Genomic DNA, 24,936 nt, shown 5'->3' with positions numbered 1-24,936 from the left:
CTGTAAGTGTTTAGGGATGTTACTTCTGTTAGACAGAAAACTCTCTTAAAGGAAGGGTCCCTCCAGCCAGTGCAGCAGGATGCACACAGCAGCAGACAGAGATGTTTTGTTTGGCTTTATGAATGTTGTACACCTTGTTCATTGCCACTCACACAGCTTCCCCAACTCATTCCCAATCGATGCATTTCTGGAGAAGCTGAACAAAAGTATGCCCCCCTTTTTAACTCTTTCGCTGCTGAATTCCAACCGAGACACCATTCCTGCCCTCCGCCCTGCTGACCCAAACTGCTCTCGGGAGATTCACGTCCCAGCCTCACACCTGCTTCGTTTGGGGGAATATTCGCAGAAAAAAGGACCCTTTGGCCCTGCTATGCCTTTAAGCTGTGGCCAGCCTCTCTGAGCCTGTCTGCTTGCCAGGGCCAGCCCAGGGCAGGGCTGCCTGCTCCGGGCAGTGACCCCGGGCCGGTTCTCTCCTCCCGCTCCGTCCCGGAGCCGCGGCGCTCCAGCCGGGCTGAGCGCATCCCTCGCGGGGTTCTCCTTCCTGCCCCCTCCCCGCGGGAGAACAATGCGGGGACAGACATTTAGCAACACCTGCTGTATCGCATTAATATGCACAGGGATGTATGGATGGTTTTTCCCATCCAGCACTAAGACCGCATTGTTCGGGGCGATCCATCAGTGGATGGCTGCCCCCCCAGCGCCGGCCCCACAAGCCCCCTTCTGACATGTCCCCTTGTCTCTCCCAGCCCGGGCTGACGACCACGTTTAGGAATGCACTTCATTAAATCGGAGCTGCCCCATTCCAACCTGCAATGCGGAGGCAGTACAAAGCCAGCGCCACGCTTCCTCCCGCATTTCTTTCAAAAGCCCCATTGTTCGGCAGGCATCTGCTCCTGATCTCAGCCTATTCGTGCCCACTGACCCCGCTTTTCGCAGCACACCCGCTCGCCAACGGGCCTCACGTAAAGCCTGCTTGATGAATTAAAAAGCAGCACTAGCCATCTGTCCTCCCGGGCTGGGCTCCTTCCCAGCCCCGCAGCTTCCCTCGCATCCCGAGCTGCGGCTCGGCAAACGCGCACCCAGCCCCGCACCATTGCTGCTTTCCGCTCCTCTCGCTAGCATCCAGGAAAGAGGGGAGGGAAGAAAAAGGGACAGAGAATACAACAGAACAGTCTCACTTGCCTGAGTCCTTCGAAATTCAAGCACAAATACAAGATTAATCCTTCCTTTGTGAGGTCTTGTCTTTAAGTCGTGGTATGTAATGATCCTCAGCACTGCAGCAGAGGGGAATAAAAAATGCAGGGATCATAAGCAGGGGGAGGACAGGGCTTACTTACATCAGGGTTTCTGCCACATGACAATAGGTTTGAGAGGGAAGAATAAGCTGGCAGCAGCAGCTGACAGTGCAAAAGGGAGAATGCAGAAGCCTGCCTTTTATATTATTGGTGACATTTCTAACACATGACAACAATTTCCATCTGTATTTAAGCTGCGAGTGTGAGGAAAAGAGCATTACATCACGACTCCTCTATTCCTAGGGGCTGTGGAATATGTAGGCCAGAGGGATTAAAAAGCACCTGTGTATACTGGAGATCTGAAATACCACAAGGCAGATTTTCCCCCCTCACTTCTTTCTTCCTCACCTTTTTTTTTTTTCTCTATCACCTGCACCGAGCTGCTGTTTGAAAATATGCCCAGGGAAGTGCAAAATGGTATTGTCCTAGTTAGCAAGGCTCAAGCATGGGGGAACGATGCAAATATGTGTTTCTGGCTCTGTCTCTCTCTCTGCAGGAGATACAGCACTCGTTTTTGCAAAAAATTGGACAGAATACAGAGCATCTTCTTGTTTTCTGCTGTGCTTGTCCCAAGGGTTTCAAGTTTCTCTTAAAGTACCAACTTTCATCTTCCTTTTAAGTCTGCAGGGAATTTCAGTGACAGCAGCAACAATGATTTCCCCACCCCCCCTTTCTTTTACAACCAACACATGCCTGTATCTTTTTAAAAGTAAACATCCAGAACAGGGCAAAGATATTTTGGAAAAAGCACTTGACTGCTTCAGAGCCAGCAGGTGTCCGTCTTGGACGCTTTCCACATATCTCACAGGACATGATAGCTTAGATGCAGCTTGGAAATCCTGAGGGACTCCAGCCTTGCAGGGAAAGCTGCTCCCCTGCAGCTCTAGGGCTGCTTTGCTGGGGCTGCTGCAGCTGCAGGGAGACAGGCAGGGAATGGGAATCCCGAGGGTGGCACTGCTGGGGTGGGCACAGGGCACTGCAGGGCCACTCCTGCCATTGCTCCCAGTGGGTTCAGCACCGGTTCTGCTCTTGGAACAAGCAGAATTTTGAGCCACACCAGCCCATAGCCTGTGGGCACAGGACACATCTCACAGGGTGACAGCACCTGTGTGAAAGGGTCAGGCAAGGGAAAACATCATCCTCTCCCACCCCCAAACCCAGACACTGCTCTTGCTGATGTACCCAGTCCTCAAAAGTGCTTGAACTAGATAGGGGAAAAACATCACTGAGAGCCAGCAATCCCTGCATTACCTTTATAGGAGACATGGCCACACACTAACAGGGGATTGGACTGCTTATAAACAGCCTTAAATTTATCTGACATCAGTATTTTCATGAAAACACCAGCTGGGTCAAGGTGCTGGCCCATTATATGTCTCTTGTTAAATAAAAAAAGACAAAAATGCTTTGCTCAAGATCACCTTCCTGATCTTTCAACACTGGCCTCTTGGAGCCATAGACTGTTTTTTGGGTATATGTCTGGTCAACTTAAAGCCATTGTGGGAACTTCAAAGCCTTTGATAATGTTTAGAATATCGCACTCAGTAAATTTGGAAGAGTGCAATATGAAAATAAATTACTCTGAATTCCTCGCCCCTCCTCTTCATGTCCACAAAAAAATCTCCATGAGCCACACTGAAACTCTCTCAACCAGATGAAACTTCAATGAGGCAGTACCTACATGGAACATTCCAGAAAAAAAGCCTCTTTATTAAAAAAAGAAATGGAGCATTTTACTTTAGATTTATTCAGAGATGCAGCTCCCCAGTCATCTATGGAAACTCTTTCATAAGATTTAGAAGAGGGGAAAACGGAAACAATGAAATGACTTATTTTTAATCTGGGGTTTAAAGGCCTTTTTTTTCTTTAAAAAAAAAAAAAAGTCCCACACACAAAGAAAGAAATTCAATGCAAACCTCTGTTTCTGTATCATGAAAGCCCACTCCAGTACCAGAGTAATCAATTTCTCAGAGCTTGTGTGGTCTGCAGAAAAAGCCAAAGAAGGTATTTAAGTTTATACAGCCTTCAGCATTTTGATGGCTTGCTTTTGAAATACGACATGTTTAAATTTTATATCTTTTTTTTACAGTTAGTTATGTCTTAAGAAAATGGTTGCTCTTGGTAGAAAAAAAATAGAAGGAAAGGAGAATAAATGAAATGCAACCTGTTTTTGAGCTGTTTGCCCATTCCAAAATCAGAGTAGTTCAAAGTTGCACCATGAAAAACTATTACAGTTGTAATTACAGCTCTCATCATTATATTATACCCAGTCTTAATTTAGCATCAAACAATTGGGCTCATATGAACAGAAAAGAACTACTAAATAAAAGTGGTCCTCCAACAGCAAGAGCTTATTACCAGATAAGCATCCACAGAAATTTACAAAAACAGCACAGCAAATACTTTGTCAGATGCAGGAACTCTCTACCTTTTCTAGAGCTGAATGTCATAAGCAAATCATAAATCACTTCAGGATGGGGAAAGGAGTCTTTGTCCTTACAGTAACCCCAGCTTCCCACCATGAAAGAAGGCCATCTTAGACAAGATTTTACAGCTGGGATTTAATTTACAGGGTGGAAAAAGTGTGAGATAGAGCACTCTTGTAGGTAGGAACAAACTTCTGCAACAGAGTCCTCATTCTTTCATCAGTACATTTTGGATCCAATTCGCTTACCATGTGGGAACAGCAAATGGGGAACAAACTGTGAATTCAAATAACTGTAAACTCAGCAAGATGTGGAAATAAAACACAGATGGTGCACTTCAGATTAAGGGTCAGCATTTCAGCGTCGCTTTCCACTTTTACATTGTGATAGGTGATGTGTAACAACCACCTTCTCCCTGAGACAGCGCTCTGATCAAACCATGACTCACTTAGGAAAACAAGAGGCTCCTTGGAAGCCTCCTGCCAGTCGAGAGGAGCTAAGGTTACTTGGTTAAGCTGCGGCTTTGCTGCTGGAGGATTAATGTTTAGGAGTGGAAATTGTCTGCACTAGACAGCCATGGCTGACAAAGGTTCCTTCAGCATTTCCACCTCCCTGCAGGCTGCAGCAGGGCTGCTCTGCCTGCCAGGGCTGTGCCCAGCACCCACATGGTCCCCTCTTCACCACCACACTGCCAGCAAGAGTTTGCAGAGGTTGCTCTGATTCCTGTTTGCAAAAGCCAAGAGCACAACCCACTGCTGCCAACGTTCCCCAGCACCAAGCCTTAGAAAGGGCTCAGTCCTAAAACACCTCTGCAGGCCTGCACCCTGCCTGCCTGAACACTGGGTTAATTTTATTCTCTTAGACCCGTTTTGTCCAAAATCTGAGGAATGGAATTTAGGATGACTTCACTCTGGCTGTGAAGTGTTGGTTGCACGCTCAGGGCCATCTAGAAAAGGGCTGTCTGCCTGTAAGCACAAGTTCAAAGGAGAAATAAAGGAGTAAGTACAGATTAGATGACAGAAGAGCTGTAAATCTATAGGAGCTTGAAATGCCAGATAGAGAGGAGCAGGAGTGATTGTAAGGTGATTATTACCTTCAAAATATGCCGGAGGTTGTTTATCAGATCAGAGTTAATGAGGGAGAAATCTAATAGAACTATAATATTAAATTTACCACTTTAATGGTATCATCAATGTTCTATAATGTGGGCAATTTACTGAATGTCTGTCACTGTGATTCTCCAGTGTGGTTAGTTACACAGGAGCAGCACTACTGCATCTGATCAGCTTTTCCCTTCCAGAAAACGCTGGGAATTTTGCAGAGAATTGCTAAGTGATACAGCAATCTAGATCTTTAAAATGATGGAAATGCAAAAATGGGAAATGTATTTATGAACATGATGGGATGTTCACATTCCTGGAAGAACTGGGTCCAGCTCTGCCCCACTGTTGAGTCCAGCCTTCCTACTGCTGCACATACAGTGTCCTGCTGGGTTTTCCATGACTCTCTTTCACATCCAGCAACAGTTACTGCTCTCCTGAAAACCTTCCATACCTGGATTTAGGAAAATTGTTAATAACCTCAGTATCCAAGCCCATTTTCACCTCTCCTGTGTGATCCCCTCCAAACAAAAGAGAACACTAAAAAACTCACACCCTAGAAAAACACGAACAAAGATGGGCTCATAAATCAACACTTACATGAAAAAAGTTAAAATACCCAGTGTCAAGGTTTTGATTACTAATTCAAAAGCCCTGTGAACAGTAGGAGATGATAATGCTGTGTTTATTAATAGCTATCTCCTCATGTATTCAAGGAAGAGTTCGCTAAAAGCAGCAGCAGCTTCTTAATGTGGAGCTCCTCCTTCCCCAAGCATCTGCTCCAGCCCCTCTGTTCTGAGCTTTGCCAGTTCCAATCCCTAATACAGCAAGGATCACCTGCACATTTTTAGCACATGACAAATGTCCCATTAAGTAACTTTAAATTTTGGTACTTGAGTTGCCATGGTGGTCCAAGATAACAAACAAAGTATCATCAATATCTCTAATAAGCCTTTTTATACCTTTCACCAACATCAACTTCTGTTTACTGTTTTTTCCCCTGGTAAATGGAGTGTTAAAGCTGAAGTTCAATGAAAAAGTGCAGGTAGAGAATGAATGATGAAGTATGAAATACAATTCAAGAGCAGATGATACTTCCAAAGGTCTTTGATGAGGTTTTCTTCCTTATTCAGCTGAAAAAGACCATGCAAGAAGAACTGCCAGATCACTATTCACCTGATTACTTTGTGATACACACCTCATTTTGAAGATACATTAGCCTTTTAAAGAGCCATTTATTAAGCATTTCCATTTAAATAAAAATTTTCACAATCCTCAGTGAAACAGATGTATTCCCTCTTAAATCACTAATTAAGAGCAGTCTGGGACATTAACAAAGCCCTTTAAAGGGAATTCAGAGAACTAGTGTCCCCCTTAAATAAATCTGTTCTGGCAATGACCCAGGAATCTTGACTTCATAACTCAAAGCTCTAATTATTCAAGAGAACATCATAAAAAAAGGACACATCTAGACTGTTAAGACTAATAAGAAAGGTTTATTTTTCCTTCAATAGGGGTGGAAATACAAATATTTGTTCTATTTTTTTCTACCATCTTATTCACTTGGGGTGGGGGGAAGGAAATCAGCGAAGACGAATTTACAGAGTTATTCCCAGTAAAGGTACTGGGTATGACTCTCCCCAAAGAAAACCTGCTAGCAGAATCTAAACAGCTTTATAAATTATTCCATGGCTAATCGCTTCTCTGCTGAAATAAAGACAAAAAGGATTTAGAGGACAAATACAGCATGCTTGATGTGAGGAAGCATGTAATGTTAAAAAAAGGATAGCTGTTTGAAGATGAAATGTGACAACTCTGCATGCCCATCAAACCATCAGGAGCTGGCATCTGCCACTGCCCCCCTGGGCTCAGGGACTGTCAGGGTAGCAGGACGTGGGACTGGGAATCACACAGGAAACTCCTCCTCTACAATCCCACTGGGTTAGCTGGTATCACACTGGGCCAGAAGAATCTCAAATAAATGTGATTTTACAGGTGTTCCTTTTTAAACACTGACATCTTTGATGGAAAGCACAGGAGTTTTGTAATGGTGAAACCCCAGCATGGGCAAGCACAAACATACCTACACAGTGATAGGTGCTTTCTGCAGGGAGCTAATCATGAAATACCAAATGTGAGTGGAAAAGCAGGTTAAAGAACAGCTACACATTTAATTTTACCTCATTTTAAAACAATCCTTTCACTGGAACACTCATTCTTTTGCTTTGTAGCACAATCAATACACTGAAACCCTTGAACAGATGCATGGTGATAGCTGAAAAGAAATCAAACTGCCTAGAAATCTAAAGCTGTGGCACTGCAGCCATCACCAAAGATCTAACCAGGACCCTGGGACCTGATTAGATACCATATTAGATATCACATGAAAAACTATGGCAGGACAGAGGCAGTTTTGAAGTAAATAATGTGGGGTAATTCACCTGCACCCCTTTACCTCCAAAGAGCAGTAGCTGCTCCCAGGTCTGACTCACTCTCTGCTCTCCCACAGACCCTCACCTTGTAAGCCTTTATGTTTTAAAACAAATGCACAGGCATTGTTTTCACTGCACCTAAATATCCACTGGCAGCTGCTCTGCCAGAGCACAAAGCAACTGCAAGGGAAAACCTGAAAAATTAAGTACACTGGGGAGTAACAAAGAAAACAAAGAAAGCTGGCCCTGTAATCTCTTCCCACACTCCTTACCCAAATCTCCTTTGGCAAGTGCCATGGGAGAGCATCTAGGGCTGAGCTCCTCTGCTTTGAACTGTTCTCTGGTGCCTCCTGCAATTCCAACTGGGTGTACAGAGAAACACAAAAAAGCTATTCCTCACAAACGGGGAAGCAGATGGAGAAATATTTGCCATCATAAGTGCTTTTATTTCCAAAATTAAAAAAACAAAACAAACAAACCCACCCCCAAACAATAGTTTTGCTGGCACAAAACGTGCTATTGATCTGGAAGGACAGACCAGATGGGAGAAAGGTCCTGAAGTCTTCTAGATTAAACAAAAATTATTGTCTATAGAAAGGAATTAAACTACAGAAATATTGGTCCTGTTGCTCAGAATAAGGCATTTTTCTCTCTTTTAAAAGTGAAAACACACCCGGTTCACTAATTGTGAATGAATTATATCCTTGAGAACTGCAGAGGACACTGCTGCAATTTGGCACTCCCTGGAACACAGGTATAAGGATTTTCTAAAGCTAGTGGTTGTACTCAGGATACAGTTCCTGGTGAAACCAGGAAAAATCAAATGTGTGTACACTAGCTGACAAGGAAATATATCTAATTTTATACAGAGTTAGATTTACTCACAAGCAATTATTCATAAGAAAAATTATTTTTACATACTGCTGGTATCCATATGCTGCAACCCAGTGATAATGGCACTATTTTAAAAGTAATTAAAACTTTTTTCCTAACATAAATCTTGTAAAAAAATTAATTATTTTTATGTGATAGAAAAAAGTCTGCTGCTCCTCACCTTATCAGTGTGGGCCTTCAAATGACTATTTCATGGGCCCTGCAACTATTTCTCATTATAAAAGCAGAATTACACCTCTAGGAAGGGAAACTTCAACAAAAGGTACTTGGATAATAAATACAGCTGCATGTCTGGAAAGCTTTTGAGAATTCAAAAACATTTGTGTACATAAACTGATGATTTATTGCCTGGGAAGAAAACTAATGTGCACTGTCTTTGATTCTGTTTATCCTTAATAAAAATTAGTAACTAAAAATAACTTCAAAATTGTAACTCAAATATCCACACATGTAAAAACCACATTCATTTGGAACATAAAGGTCTTTATGCTTCACTTCAGCAATTTTTCCCAGTACACTGATACACTTTCATGCTCTCTATGCTAATGAAAAGAACCTTCTGTAAGCTGGTTTGCATATCCCTTTTATCAATTCATTCTGAAGTTCAGAAATACTTATGGGGGAACCCAGAGCTATAGGACTTTAAAAACTATCCTGGGAAATGACCTGAGTCTGCACATTTGACAGGAGTTTCATCACACCCCAGACCATTTAGTCCCACTAGTCCTCCCTTACCTGCAGATTATGTAGAAATGCACAGAACAGCTTATCCAGCTCCTGGAGAAACTAAACTGCCCTTTGGAAGTTCAATTATCCATGAAAATCTTGAATTCAGAGAATAAGCTTCAATGTGCAGTCTACAATCACGTCCTATCAAAACTGGTTTTTACTGGTTTTGCTTTGAAAGGAGATTTCTCCTTTGCACCAGGAGATCACTTGGAATAGAGAAACTTACTCTCAAACTTCCCACTGAAATGTGAGAGCTCAGGCCAGCCAGGTGCCTGAGTGTTGTTGGCTCTTTTCTGAGCCTCCTCACAGGTCACTCAACACTTACAACTATTGATTTTTATCTATTTCTTTCCATTTTGCTCCATGTTCCTCTATAAAACCAAGCACAACAGCTGGAGCTACTGTGCTGTAATTGAGGACAGGAACAGATCAAACTCTGGGAAGGTGAGAGAACAGACAGCAGGAATGAAAGTGGCAAATCTCTAACATTCAGATCTCCAGTCAATTAATCCCAGGACATGTACTTGTTTTGGGGAAGTCAATCAAGTGTTGAATGACGACCTCCTGACATTTTAAAAGCCAATTTTACGAAGAAAAGGGGAAAATAAAAAGAATGCCATATAGTGTCTAGTCTGACTTAACTCCAGGCTAGTCACTGTCACCTTTTCATCTACCATCAAAAAGATCTTTCACCTTCCAGTGCTTTGCTTCTGAAGACTGCAGCCTGGCAAGGAAAGGGGTTGCACAGGACTGAGATAGGATTAGCTGTTATTTCAGTAATATCTGCACTAGGTATACTGCTTTGGCAAGTAAAGGTACAGACACCAGACCCACCACAGCTGCCTCTGCATGTCACACAGGACTGAAACAAGTGGAGAAGGAAGTAAATGGAAAAAAAACCAAAATCAAACATCATGCTGAGATAAGCTTTTATGGAAGTATCATCTTTCTGATGCCTCTTGATGCACTTTGAAAAGAAAACGGCTGCCAGGTTGCTGAGTATAAGAGAGTAGGACAAATAGCCAGTACTGTATGTTTATATTAAACAGATATCCTCTGCCATCATTTCAAAAAGAGGAAGACAATCCTGTGTGTTCAGCCTTCTGTGAACAGTGGTTTGGGCAGGCTGCTGCATTAGCACCTTAAAGGAAGTTGCTATCACATATCTTTCCCAATAAACACTACTGCACAGATATCCCCTGAAGGGCTGATTGGAAACACCCATTTAATGGATATACTCTTACAGGAACTTCCAAATAATCACAAATTCCACTAAGTGAACCTTCACATACAACAATCCTGTTTGGAAAAGTCCTGCTCCTAGAAACACTCTGAAACCTAAAGCCAGAATGTCAACACACCGCATCACTGACCCTCAGCCTCCCCCAAATCACAGCAACTTCTGTGAGCACTGATGGACTCAAATGTGGCACAGGGTGCCTCACACAGTTGATAAACCTTCCCCCTTGCTCCCAAGTGTTTGGGCTGGAAAAACTGAGCTGGAGTAAGTGAAATCCACTGTAGAATTAAGGTGTGGACCAGGTCTTTGCATCAGTCAAAGCACTTCTGGTAGAGGCATGGCCAAGGGGTAATTATGGAATTGTTGCCATCTCACAATATAGTCCAAGCTTAATGGAGCCATGAACTACCCCAAAACAGAGCATTATTTCTGGTCATCTTCACTAGGCACACCAAAACACAGGAAAAATGTGGTACTTCAAATCAAAAGAAGGAAGAGGGATGGCTAGAGACTGGACCAACATAATACTAATCTGGATGATGTATTGCTGGATTTTTGTCCAGTTTTGACAATGGAAACTACATGGTAGGAATGAAAACAGTAATTCATCTGAACATCTATGAGAATAACTTTGCTCAAGTTTTAAAACACTGATTTTTCTTAAGCAAAAGATAAAAATATTCCACAGTATAGGCTTGGGTGAAGTTTACAATGAAATGAAAGCCTCGGGAAGAAAATCAAGGGAGTAACAGCCCAGTGGTGGTTCATGTGAAGTAAAAGCTGAACTACACTAACTCTTCCAAAGATTTGTCCATTGTAGCATGGCTTTAAAACCACTTATACACCATCCAAATACGTGATTGGGTGCCCTGCCTCTCTTCTTTACTCTCTCCTTGTCCTAGCTCATGCTGCTGCTCAAGCTGTAAACTCAGAGGAGAATGCTCTGGGTCTGTAAATAAACCCGTGGGTTTGGTGTGATAGGAACAGCAGAGCACTCGAGACTCACAACAACCAAACTTGGAGCCACCTGGAATCTTGTCACAGCTGTTGTTTACTACAGAGCATTGCAGGAAAAAATCAGCTCAGTGGGGAGCTGGGAGCTGAGGGGATGAGGGCTCGGGGGAAGTGTGCTGGAGGGGCAGATGGCACTGAGGAGCAGGGGAAGAATTCAGTTTGCAGAAATGTGCGTGTGGTTTGCCAACTTATTTCAACAATGCTTCACCTTTGGGTCTATTTCAAGGTCTCATTTGTTTATGATGGTTCACACATTTAGGGATCAAATCCCCTAATCTCTCAGAAAACCATCCTGTGTCACCCAAACAGGCAAATGCTTGTATGGTCCCTGGGAGCTGACATCATCCCACTCATCCTCAAGGGTTCACCAGAAAACAAATGAAACTCTTAACCAACCCTCCTAAAGACAAAAATCTAAATGAGGCTTAAGCAGCATGTCATTAACAAAATAGTGAGGTTGAACCAAACATCCTGCATCTTTCCTCCTTTCTGCTTGACCTCTGTCTTCTACAAAAGCTGTCATGACTTCACACCACGGGCACAGGGCTGAGTGGGAAACAGAAACATTCTGGGTTTTCTCACCCCCTGCTCCAAACCAGTCAGGGCTCAATCACGTGCCTTGTCACCAGAATTTCTGGGCAATAACTGGTTAACAGCACCTTTTGCATTTTGAATTTACTAATTATCACTTCATTTAGCCCTTATATTAGCGCAATAAAAAGCAGCTGTCAGGCCAAGCATGCTCAGTCCAAGTGACCTTGTGTTCTTGTTTGTGTTTATCACATAAGCATCAGGGAATTCCATTTTCAAAATACAAGGCTTCATAATCCATTAGCACTAGAGATTGGTCCGGGGCTCTGGATTTACTGGTCACGTGTACCAAGGAATAAAAATATGAGCATACAGCCAGATTAATCTCCAGGCCTGTAAAGCATCCCAACCCACCATGCAGCAGTCTCCTTCCAAGCCACACACCAATATTAGCATCATTCTTAAAAGCTGCCATTAATGCCATCCCCACAGTAAATGAAGCCAAAATTAAATGCTACCTGCTCGACAATTTAGAAAGTGTGGAGACACACAATAACTAACACCACTTCTCAGGTATTCCACTTGTTTCATAAGTGAAACATAAGTACTGATGCTCTTATTAATACACCAACAACCCACATCTCCTCCAGCTATTTTGAAAAGGCAGGAATCACTTTCACTGCTCTTAATTTTAAATCAAAAGCAAGACCAAGCAGCTTAACTCACTATCAAGTTCGATAAATCAGATAAAAGAATCAATGGAAAGCATTTCAAAATGTAACCTTGGTAACATGCAAAATGTTTCCCCAGAACTTACACTCATTTGCTTTATTTGCTGTTTTAGGAGATGAAATATCACACATAGGCAGAAGGGCATTAGTATCACAACACTGCATCTCCCAAGCCTAACACTGCACGAGCTCTCCTGGAAGCCACTTTTTGCAGTATGCCCTAAAAATCTGCAGCCTGCCAAGTTAGGTGATTGAAAAATAATCACATTTCACGTTGACAGAACGGCAAACGGAAGTGTTCAATAGTAAACAATAATCCATATTTATTCTTTATGTCCTTTTATGTTCTTTAAACATAATTTGTTTCGTGCTTTTCACTGATAAAATGAGCATAAACTCCATGGTGTTATAGCAGCATCTGCCATTTGAAGAATCAACATTTGTCAGTGTTACCACTCAATTTTAACTGGTCTTACACAGCCCTCCTGCATGCAACACTTAGACTGAAAATGACTACTACTGTGTGTACCACTATGTGATATTTGTTGGCAAATACTGATTTTTGAGTTGCAACATAATTATTCAATATTTATATAAGTCTACCAGGATAAACAATCTCTGATTCACAACGAGACAGAAAACTTCAAATTATTTTGCTGCTTATTTCAGTACCCTATAACTAAGATGTTTACTTATTCCAGCCTGATCTAAAGGGCATATCATTATTTCCACAGCTCAGCCAAATTAAGCAAAAAAACCTTTTCCTTAGAAGAGTATCCCCTGCCACCTGGAGAATGTCAGACAGAGGTGCAACAAAGTAGGATCACTCTCCACTCTTCGTATGCCTTCCCAAAATGCCAAGGACAATCTCATTTTAGTAATTATTCTGACCTTCTAAGGACTACCATGCTCCAAAGTTCGTAGTTTTTTACCTGTTTTTTTCAGTTGGTTTGTTGGTGTTTTTTTTTTCTTCTTTGTTGGGGTTTTGTTTTTCTTTTTTTTTTTTTGGTTTGGTTTGTTTGTTTGTTTGGGCTTTTTGGTCTTTTTTTTTTTTGTTTGGTTTGGTTTGTATGTTTGTTTGGGTTTTTTGGCCTTTTTTTTCTTGGCTTTTTGTTTGGTTGGTTTTGTTTTGTTTTTTTGTTTGAAGTTTTTTTGTTGTTGTTGTGTATTGGGTAGGGGGGTTTTTTTGTTTGGTTTTTTTTTTTGTTTGAAGTTTTTTTGTTGTTGTTGTGGATTGGGTAGGGGGGTTTTTTTGTTTGGTTTTTTTGAGTGAAAATGAGCATTTCTTTCTTAGCTTTGCTAACTCTTGTTCCTTATCTCCTACATGAATCAAGGATGACCTTCCAATAGTGGCAGATGCCTTCAACAATGGCACACAGCCATAAAATGCTCTTCAATTCTACAAGTTAAACAAGCATCAGAAATTAAGTTCTGCTCAGGAAATAAAAATAGAAACCTCTTTTATATTCATAGGTTTTAAACCAATAAGCAACATTCACCATTCTGATATTAATACAGACTCTTTCTAAGCCAAGCAATCACCCCATGGCAGTTTTTTTTAGGGCATTTCTCCAAAGCAGGCATCACAAGGCTTGCATCACACCATCAACTGCTCCAAAAAGGTAATCAAAAAAAGCCTCATTCAGAGATGAATCATTTTCCTTTTCAACCCTATCTGCTGTCACACATGGAAGCCTGCCCAAAGTGAAAACAGTCTCCCCCAAAGCCGAAGGTGAGTCCTGCCCCAGGGCAGGGATTGTCACTTACAAGGCACAGCGTGGCGGTAAAGGTTGTCCCGGATGGTCTGCTGCAGGTCGTGGTCTGGTGACCCCTTCTGAAACCTCTGGTTGAGGTAATGCCGCAGATCCTTGTTCAGTCTGCTTCCTGCAAGGCAAAAAACAGCCACTCGTTTATTTCTAAACTCACACAATTGCCATTTCCAGTTGAGGCAAATGGTAGATTTCCATTCATAGCCCCCTAAATTATGGCATGCTGACTTTATGAGCAGAGGCTCATCTTCCTCTACAAATGGCTAATTACCAAAAATAACTTGCTGTAAACAAGAGGTCTCTCTTGTCTCATAATGCAACATTCTTCCTCTGGTGTTGAACAGATCATCATTCCTGTTTATCACTTATTTGTCTGAGCAAATGGAGACAGACGGATGACAGGAAAAAGAAGAATAAAGGTATTACTTTTGCAAGTCTCTAGAGGGTGAGCAGGATGGAGAGACAGAAGGCAAAAGTTGCTCCCATTGGAGCTACTAATAAAGCTGAACATGGCAAAAAAATCAAACAAGTGCTAAACTTTCCACTGGTATCCATCCCAACATACAGCAGGAGTTACAAAAGGATTGACTTAAGAGCACCCAAAGTCCTTAAAAAACAATATTTAATGCTATTCACCTAAATCTGTTTATTTGCCTGTTCAGGTTTGAACACCTTCAGAAGTGTGAAAGAAGATAACTGAGTTGAAAACAAAACAAAAGTAAAAAAGAACATACAAAACAAAACAAAACAAAAAAAAAATAAAAAGAAAAAGAAATGTAACTGTTAATGAACATTGCCAGTTGCTGAATACCAAAGCCTTTTTTGTAGCAGAACATATGAACTACAGAAACTTAACAAAGTCTTTTCCCAAAAATATTTCCAAGTTTGGAATAACACTGACATTAATCTGAGTGAAGAGCAAAACCAGGGATTGAAACTCTTCTGTTCTAAAATGAAAAGAAAAAAAAAACAAAAACCACTGGAAAATCTTCTGAGCAATGCAACCAGGATGATCAAAGCCTGGAGCAGCTGCCACACAAGGACCAAGAGAGGGATGCTGCAGCTTGTGGTGGACACCAGCCTCCAACATGCCCTGAGGCCACCTGGGCACAGCTTGCCTCTCCCAACACCAGGACTGGGAGACAGCAAGGAAAGCCAAACAAGAGCCTGGCTCAGAATCACCACAGACAGGAGTCCCCAGGCTGTGCAGCTCTCCCTGGAGAGATCTGTGGGAGCAGGAAGCTGATTCAGGAGGTTCAAGGGGAGATTCACTTGTAGGACAGACCCATTGGGGGCTGCAGAATCACAGAATGGTTTGGCTTGGAAGGGACCCTAAAGATGACCTTGTTGCCACACCTCTGCCATGGGCAGGGACACCTTCCATAGGCCAGGTGCTCAATGCCCCATCCAACCTGGCCTTGAAAAGAAGAGGGAAAAGGAAATTCCTTGAGCTTAACATTAATTGCTGGTGGTTGGGAGACCCAGGGAGGAAGTAGGGGAATATCAAGCATCTTGCTCTTTTCCTTCCCTTTGCCAGGCATCTTATTTATGGCCCCAGCTGGAGCCAAAATGCTGGACTCCATGGACCTTGGGCTGAACCACTGCAGCTGTTTTCAGTCTTTTATCATTTGCATTATGATTTTTTTGATTGTGACTATGTAATGCAGAGATCATCTCAATACATCTGGATACTGAATGCAGCCTCACAGTCACAGATTCCTGGCTGGAGCTTCGTGGAATCACTGCAGAGCAAATAAAAAATAATAATACTGCAATGGAGTGCAGTCAGACACGGGGTCTGGGAGGCAGAAGCAGCACCAGGCAAATGGTGAAATAAGAAAGAGTGCAGACTGTTACATGACTGTGGGCAGGATAAAACCACTGCAGCCCTGCAGCATTTTACCAGAAATGTTGGTTTAAAAACAAAACTAAACCCAAAATAGCCCGCAGTCTGAAGTACTATGTCAAATTTTAAAAATAATTTTGTGACTTGTATTTAGATCCTCCTGACAGCTTTTTCTTTTAATTAAATCTCTTATTGAAGAAAAGAAGGCTCAGGCAGCAGGCCCAGATATTAACAAAAGGAAATTTGTAAAGACCAAAATGCTCATTGAAGAAATGAAACAACAAAACTGAAATAATGGGAGATATAATTGGTTCAAAACACTTTCCTGAGTAACACCAGCAACACCCCTAACTCCCAGAGTGAATTATCAACCCATTTTCTAACAAATGGTCTCCAGTTATTGCACCATAAAATTTGTTTCCCACATAGGAGGCACTTGGAGGGTTTGGTAGACTTCTGGGCTACAGTTTTTCAATATCAGAGCTGACTTTCCAAATTCCAGATGTTTGATTTCATACCACATTGTTTTACTCCAGAGGGAGACTGGGCACAAAAAAGAGCCTCTGCTGAAATAATAAAGTAGTTCTTTATCTTTTAACTAAACAGTCCACATATTTCTTTGCACAAGAGAGAGTAAGGCAAGGTAGATTTTCATAGCAAAAAAAGGACAATTTTGACAAACTGTTTGGGCATAACGCAAGGGCTTATTCCAGGCAAGAAATTAATGCACAGAACTGCATGTATCACATAAGTAAACTTTCTTCCAAAATACTGTGTGATCCCTGATTCAATGATTTATGTAACAATAATGTCTTGAGGTGAAAAAGCTCTGCTGAGCTAGGGCCTGTTTGACCACAGAATATATGCAATTTAATGATGATATCCTGCTTTTAGCTTCCCTCTGCGCCCATTCCATCTAGCATCTCAGTCTATTATGGCCCTGCTGGAAAGTTTGGTTATTTGGTTTATGCAGGAGCTGGGATTTCCCAGCTGAGTCACTGAAGCACTAGTTAAAAAGGCACTTGCAAAAACAGGGGCTGTAGCAACACTTACACTCACATAAGTGTCCCCTCTGGGGGCTCAGAGTGATGCTTATTTCTATTCCATTTTTATTTTAGAAGGAAGAAGATGAAAAAAAAAAAAAAGAGTCAAAAAGAAACCCAGCCCCCAAAAAGCTTGCTGAGCTACATTCCTGTTCCTAAATTCCAGGAGAGTCTTGACAGAAATGAAGGCTTCTTGCAGCTCTGATGATCTCAGCTCAGCAGTCGCTGAGGCCACAAGCTGTGGGCACAGGCAGGTTCAGGAACTCCCTCCACTGCATGGCAGGAGAAAATGAGCTAACACAGAAACTAACTCTATGTGGGAAGCTGCCAAAGGGATCCAGCCTGGAACATGTTGGATTTTTTACCATTTATAATGCTTCCCTCGGCTCTGATCTCTTCCAAAAATCTCCCCTGAGCTGAGATGGCACGGGCTTGACGCTGGCTGTATTTAGAAGGTTCTAGTGCTGCCCACAAGTTTATAAATTCTGCTGTACCCTTAGTCCAAAATGTATGCACCCACAATCTCTGAAAAATATGCCAGTGACACTTCAGCAACCTCCTCTGTGCAAATCTTAGCAGTAAAATTCATTCTGCTCCTCGGGGGCATCACTGGCTTGTGCAAACTCTCTCTGAGACCAAGCCTCACCTTTGATGGCTTCTGTCCATGCACAGCCAGCACCTGACCAAAAGATAGGCAGGTGCCCAGAACCACCTCATTTTATGCAAAAATCCTCCCCTTTCTAAAATATAATGAATTGTGGTCAAGAAAATACTTCCTTTAGAGAAGAGCTGTGTCAACCAAAAGTATATACTGGCCTCCAAAATACTCCTCTGCTCTCATGGAGAGTGGATTTTACATTTACTCTTTCGAGATTCCTTATTTTTTTCTTTGCTAAAAGGATGTGAAAAGATCCAACAGCGATAATAGTGGAGGGACAGGGGATGCAACCCAGGAACAGCAGTTTCCAAAGCAGAGGATACAGGTCTGAAAACCCAGTGCTCTATTCTTCCCTTATGGTGGTCAGGATATGTTGGAAATTGTTTATTTGCACACAGAAAAAATCACCTTGTTATTTTTGTAATGAAAATTAGGCTAATACAAGTAGCTTAGATCATCAGACATGCAAAAAATGAAAAACTCACCAAAATTTATAGTTCACAAATAAGATGCTAAAAGATTTTTTTTTTGGTGCTGTTGCAACAGTTTCCCTTTTTTCTCTGTTGAACAAAATCCATGCTCTTTTTTAATGTGAAGGTACAGTCAGAGAACCAACTTTTCACTGCTTCATTCCTCACAGTACTACTCCAAATCTGAGGTACTTCCATCTTATTATCTCAATCCTTTGAATGAAACACAGGGCAAAATGGCTGGTTTAATCTATTCTTCTTAATTATCATATTGTAGAGTATGTCTATCACCCTCCCCAGCCATTACATGGTAACATCATTTTGGTAGCAAAAAGGGGGAAACATCTCTCATAGAAAAAAAAAAAAATAGTGACATATGGTTTTCTGAGAAACAATGAACTGTCAGCACCTTTTGTAGCCCAAAGTGTAACTTAGATGGGTTTGTAATTAATGAAAACTATTGACTGTTTCGAAACACATTGCTCCCAAACCCACAATTCTGTCACACATTTGTCCTCCAGCAGTTACCTGATGTAAAGCCACTAGGGAAGCTTTGCTTTGAACTGTGCTCTGACACTTGGTGCTAAAATTCCCAGCTTCTGCAGGAAGAAAGCCGCATGTGGGATCATCTAACACTGCCTTTGCTGCGTGAGAACATCACCTCTGGGAGAGCTCTCCCAGAGCAGCACAGACCTGGGGCTGAGAGCCCCAGTGCCACGCTGCCTTCCAGCAGGGAAAGCAGACTGCACAAATGACCAAGCACAATCTAAATTTTTATCCCAAGAAAAAGCTGAGTGTGAACATGGTGGGGCTGCCAGCACCTTCCTGCCAGCTGGTGGATAGTCCATGCCAGCACTGTGCCATGTGTGTGTGTGCTCAAGATGTATTTTAAACTCGTGCTTTACGCGTTTGGAAACTATCATTTGATAGTTTATGTTTCTGTTAATTACTGCAGCTGTGTTTGATCCCATTTCTGCTCGAGATGGTCCCAGATAATCCTGATCAACAGCCATACTCTGACAGAGCCTATAGATGCTCGTGCAAAGATGGGTCAGGGTCAGGCCTGGGACACTCTGGTCCCTGACCTATATTACACTCCTCTAAGCAGATTACACCAGTATATATTTTTTTGCTTTACCCTTCTTTAGAAAGGCAACCAATTGCTGCAGTCACAGTGACTGATAGCATCTGAACTAGAAAAATCTGTCTTCCATTCCTGAATTGCAGCAGAATCCCCCTTATCCTGTCGGGATCTCTGTTTAAAGGTGTCTTTAGCAGAGGGACTCTCTCTGGTCAGACAAAGACCATTTCAAAACAACAGGGCCATGAAGCAATGAAAGGTTAAAGGCCTCACTAAAGGGATAAAAGTGCAATAGAGTCATCTGGATTAAGACTCTCTCTCACCACCCTGATGTCTACAGTGAGAGGGAAGGATTCAATTTTTTAAAGACACAAAGACTGCACATGTTGGATTTGCAGTATAAACCCCTGCCTGTAACATACTGCCCATCATCTGAAGATCTCTCTCTGAAGGTATTTAACTAATAAATTATCGTGGTTGGTAGGGTTTTATTTCTGTGCTCAAAATGCAGAACTACAGATAACAGGGGGAAAAAAACCTACAAAAACCAAACCAAATAAAAAAATCCAAACCCTGCTTGTTTAGAGGCATGAGCAGAGAACTTGCAGCTCGTGTTTTCTAGAGCAGCAAGTGGACTTGCAGTGTCAGATAACTGGCACTACAGGATAGGGGACTTCACTTGTGCTCCTGCTCTGCCCAGCAGAAGGTACTCAACACAAACTCATCTATAATGGGAGCCAAAATAGCTCCCCCTAACTAGGAAGTGTGTTAACTAAGCTGGTTATAAATCTATTAACCCCTTAAAAACAACAGCCTATTTTTAAAAGAAATGTTAAAATAATCAGAATGTAACTCAAGACAAGTTTTCAATCTGTTGTTAAATCCTTACTATAATGTGGGGTGTAGCCAGGGCTCCTGGGAAACAGGAGACAGTTCTTCAAACTTTTCCAACAGCGATGCCAGGGCATCACCACTCTCTCCTACTAAGACTTGCCATTAATTTTCCTCAAGTCCCATTGCAAAGGTGGCCCTGATACTCACACATATCTTCTGTTAATGCTTGGAGAGGTTAATATTCTATTTCTGGGCAAATTAACAGAATAATTTTCATGGTAAGGTCCAGGAGGCAGCAGCCCATCTTAGAAGGCTGAGTAGATTTTTATCATTTAACAAGACTGCACTGGTAGCCACATCATCAAATATTCCTAATCCCAGCAGTTGTTATGGAAATGATAATAGTTTGTGCTATATCGTTTCATCCTGTCCCATCCTTGTCTTCCAGCTGCTGTCCAGAAGTGATTATAAATAATGGGGCTATAAAAGCCATTCAATAATTAGAAGATTCATTGGCCATACGCCAGCAGTGACAAAAGAGAGTGATTTATGTAAGACGAGTCTGTCACATCTGCCAGATCACAGTTTCATTACGCCTGTGGCTTTAAGGTCACAGTTTAGCACTGTTTCAACAGCCATTCGTCAAGGCAGTGCTGGGGAGAAGAGGTGAAATACATCATGGTTTTGTTTGCTTTCTTGTTTTAACTACTAAGTAAATAAGTAAATAAAGTGCAGTACCTACATTTGTTATTTCATGTCTCTAGCGAGGTCAAAGACACAAGATGACATTCATCATGGCTGGCCAGAGTTCAAATAAGATCATGAAGAGAAAACCCATTTAAAACACTTAAGAATTCATGTGGCTTCTTAAATTCAATACAATCTAAGCATGTTCTGTCTTCCAGCCACCCATGAAATGAAGGTACCTTGTAAACACACAACATGTTGGTAAATTAATTGCTATTACATTTTCCTAACACAAGTAAACTTAAAAACCTTTTATGGTTCAGTGTTCTAAAATGATATTTAAACATTGCCATGGGAGTTCAGATTAACAATTAACATGGCTCAGCAAACACCTAATTTGATCCCAATTCCATTTTCTCATCTTCCTTTCCTCTAAAAAACAAACAAAAAACACCAATGAACTTTTATTACTGGGTACCAGTTCTAGTACCATAAAGTCCAGATGTTTGAAGGTTCCCCATAAATGCTTCAATAACCTCATCTGTTATTGTCAGTGATTGCTTCCATTCCAATGTGGACAGTGTCTGGTGACAAAAAGAACTGCTCTGAGGGTGCAGACTGGATCTTCACTGGAAATGCTACACCCAGGACCAACCAATATATTACTTTAATTTGTACCAGCCTCCTAAAACCAGACCGCAGTCAGATGAACTGCTCAGATCAGAGCCCAGGTGCTGCCATTATTCTAACAAATCTTCATCACAACAAAAACAAAATGACTGCTCACCCTTTGCCTACCTCCTGAAGTAAAACAAAAAATGCTTCCCAATTTTTATGCTTTAGAATCTTTTCTGAACAACAAAGCCTCATCCATTGCAAAAGACTTCCAGTGGAAGGAAATGATGATAAGCTGGAGGGTTATGGCATAAAGAATTGCACAAAGTTACAGGATGAGCTGCCTGCCCAGCAATAAAACCCCACTTTGATGGAGCAGCCTGGCTGCTGAATCAGCATTGAGCACTTCAGTGCAGCCAGTAATTCCTGTCTGGAGAATGAATAACACTTTTTACTTACTGAGAGAACTTCTTAAAATGTTATTTTAGGTGTAAGCTGTGCATCTGAAGGAGATGTATTCACACTCAAAACTTTCAGGTCATGTCCAGAATCAGGAGCAGGCAAGAGCCTTCTTGGCATGGCACCTTTGGTATCGCTCTCAATCTGCATGGCTGAGTGAACCAGCACTGAGGTGGTAATTCAGCATTTGCTGCTGCAGAAATGCACTTAACAGATCATAAATCCCTGGTAAAACTCTTCTAAGAGCATGTCACCTCATCTACTGTATTCACAGGGTGCTCCACTTTATTTTCTGTGCATTAATAGTGATTCATATTTCTACACTAAATTTAAACAAATAGCCTTTCAGCTGAAAAGGGCCAGAAAACCCACAGAGCTCCGGCACTGAGGCTGAAAAGAAAAAAAATATCATTATTTATACACCAGGCCTGAAAAGTTTGAACATTTGTGACAAACACACTTCTGTTGCTCTCAACTGAATTAAGATCAGCAACGATTGCAAAGGCAGCAGCAAGCCCAGCCTTTCTCCCTTTTTGGCCCCTTCAAGCTTCTGGTGCCCTCAAAGTTTCAGCCCTCATTTCTTGAGGCTCCTGGAGAATAAAATTCCTTCATCCTCTGACATCTTTGCAGCCCAGGACAATCCTGACCTGGGAGAAAGGGAGGCCACACAGCCAGGACTGCACCCCAGGGAGGGGAGCCTGCTCTGCCATGGAGAGACAAATCAGATCTTTCTACATCAAGAAGGATCTCTTTTATTATTTTCTTCCTCAAAATACTGAAGTTTAATTTCTGCTCCTCTTCTTAAATCATGTGATACCATTTGTGTCCATATAGAGCCTCTAGCATGATAAATAATGATGGATATTGATAAATATTAATATAAATATCTATTGATAGATATGATAAATAATAGTAGATAAATTATGACATTTCTCCAGGGAAAGTGGCAACCATACCTGCCCCAGGTAAGCCTAAGGAACAGAAAATCTGATACACCTGAGGCAAAAATACGATAGAACATGCTGCTCAAGCAACAAGAGCAGGTGATGGATAGAAGAGGGAAAAACAAGGTCAGCAGTATTGATGACTGCTGCCTCAGATACCTCTAAAACACATTTGAACTGGCCAGGCACAAGACATGAAACATGATTTGCTTCCATGCTGGCAGGTGTGGAGCCCACCCTGGTGCTTTGTAGCCATAGTTAATCATTAACCCAACTAACTAAAAATTGGAAATTAACCACTCTTGCTCTGTTACTGACTCATAGGAGACCTCTTTTCTTCCCCTATGCCGTTTTCAAATGCTACAAGCTCCCTGCTCTTGCCTCAGCTTTTTGTTTTTCTTGTTCACTTTTAAGAACCCACAGAGAAGGAAATTGAGTGTCAGCTGGTTTCTGGGAACAACAGTGTAGAGAAGCAAGGTGAGCCAAGGTGAGGGAAGTGACACACTGGGAGGACAAATGCAGAATATTTTCCTACTAAAATGAAAAATCTCCAAGATAAAACTATAGAACTGATTAACAGCCACGCACACAAACTTTGTTGCGTTTTCCCAACAGAGCTCAGGAGGTGTGTGGACAAAGTGCAAGGTAATGCAACATCCTCTGGTCTTGTTTCCAATGAAGATTAGTACCATGCTAAATACCAGTTTACCCAGTTCTGTGGCCAGATCAGCGCTGACCCCAAGTTCATTGCCTGACAACCAGGCTGTAACATTAAAGCTACGTCCATAAATGCCTCTGCTTGGCAGTGACCTTAAACCAAATGCCCAGAGCAAAGCCCCAGCTCTGCAGAGCTTTAGAGCAAGGCAGAGCCAGAGGTGACTGCCTGCAGAGCCTGCTCTGAGCAAGGCATTGTGCCTTGCACACAAAGGCATGGCTGTGCTGGGCACTCTGCCCTGTGTGCTCCTGCAAGGAGCAGCGTGAAGGCACCAACAGCGGCAAGAAACGCTGACATTGCCACGTAGGCTTTAAAAAAAAACCCAAAAAAACCACCACAACAACAAAAAAATAAAGTAGTAAGAAGAGAAAAACCCTCCTACAGAACTGAAATGAATGCAGAATGAAACCACTGTAAGAGAGTGCCATGGGATGCAGCCTCTGAAGGGCTCAGTGCAGTCTGCTCTGAGCCTTTCCATCAATGAACACAGAGTGAGCTACGTGAGCAGCCCAGGAAAGGCTTCCCAGGAAAGCACAGCCTGCCTGGGAGCCACAGCGCAGCCTGTGCCACCACACTGCTCTGGGTGAAGCCACCTGGGTGAGGAGCATCGCTCCTGTCCCTGCTCTCTGAACATGCCAGCAAGCTCTGGGATGCAGGGAGGGCTGGGAGCTGGCAGAAGGAGGGCAGGGGGTGAAGAAGAAAGTCTAGTTAAAATAACAAGAATGGGCAAAATCACGACAAAAAGCACTTGCAGAATTCACTCCAGGAAAAGACCCATTTCTGGAAATGAGATGCACATCTCTCTATGTCTCCTAAAAGGAGTTGCCATATGTTCTAAAAGTAGGATATCATATTTGAGCTGTAAAAGCCAAATCAGCTTGAGAAACAGACGGCATTACAATGCTTTAGCAGAACAAGCCCCCCATAACAATATGCCAACAAACTCATTTTCTAGAATGGCACTAGGAAAATATTTGCAAAATCTGAAACCCATTCCCTAAATACAGCATTTGGTTCTTCCAGAATGGGAAAAAAGTGCCACACATATGCCAGAATTGGGGAGTTCTGAATAGCTCTTCATATTCTTTGATTTTTTGGCTTGCTTTTCTCTGTAATTTTTGGATGGTGGGGTTTTTTTGGAGCTTTTTTTTTTTTAAACTTGACCTCAAATTTTTCAAGCAGTCATTCTTGTTCTTCCTTGGTTGCTGGAGGGCCAAATTCCCACAGCCCAGCCAGGTCACCTCTGAATTTTGATCACAGGGTTATAGTTTTTCCCTCTGACCTCCCAGACTCCAGGACACACATCAATATTAACCGCCTAATTTCCAGAGGAACTGAATACATAAAATCTAATGATGCCAGCCTGTGATTGTCAGCCTATAAACACACACTAAATGAAGATATTGTCAGAACACCAGAATTT

The 24,936-nt window shown here is 42.1% G+C and overlaps 1 protein-coding gene across 22 annotated transcripts in view; it reads right to left on the bottom strand.

The window, feature by feature from the left end:
* Positions 1-24,936, bottom strand: part of MAGI1 (membrane associated guanylate kinase, WW and PDZ domain containing 1) — a 338,676-nt gene that overhangs the window by 157,460 nt on the left and 156,280 nt on the right. For all 22 annotated transcript variants that reach the window (XM_041425924.1, XM_041425925.1, XM_041425923.1 and 19 more), the window contains exon 2: positions 14,160-14,276. In XM_041425924.1, the coding sequence (XP_041281858.1) occupies positions 14,160-14,276 (117 nt within the window). The remainder of the gene's footprint in view (positions 1-14,159; positions 14,277-24,936) is intronic.

Source organism: Onychostruthus taczanowskii, unplaced genomic scaffold, assembly GCF_017590055.1.
Source record: "Onychostruthus taczanowskii isolate IOZ18803 unplaced genomic scaffold, ASM1759005v1 scaffold9, whole genome shotgun sequence".
Taxonomy (NCBI): Eukaryota; Metazoa; Chordata; class Aves; order Passeriformes; family Passeridae; genus Onychostruthus; species Onychostruthus taczanowskii.
This window is presented reverse-complemented; position numbering and strand designations above follow the sequence as displayed.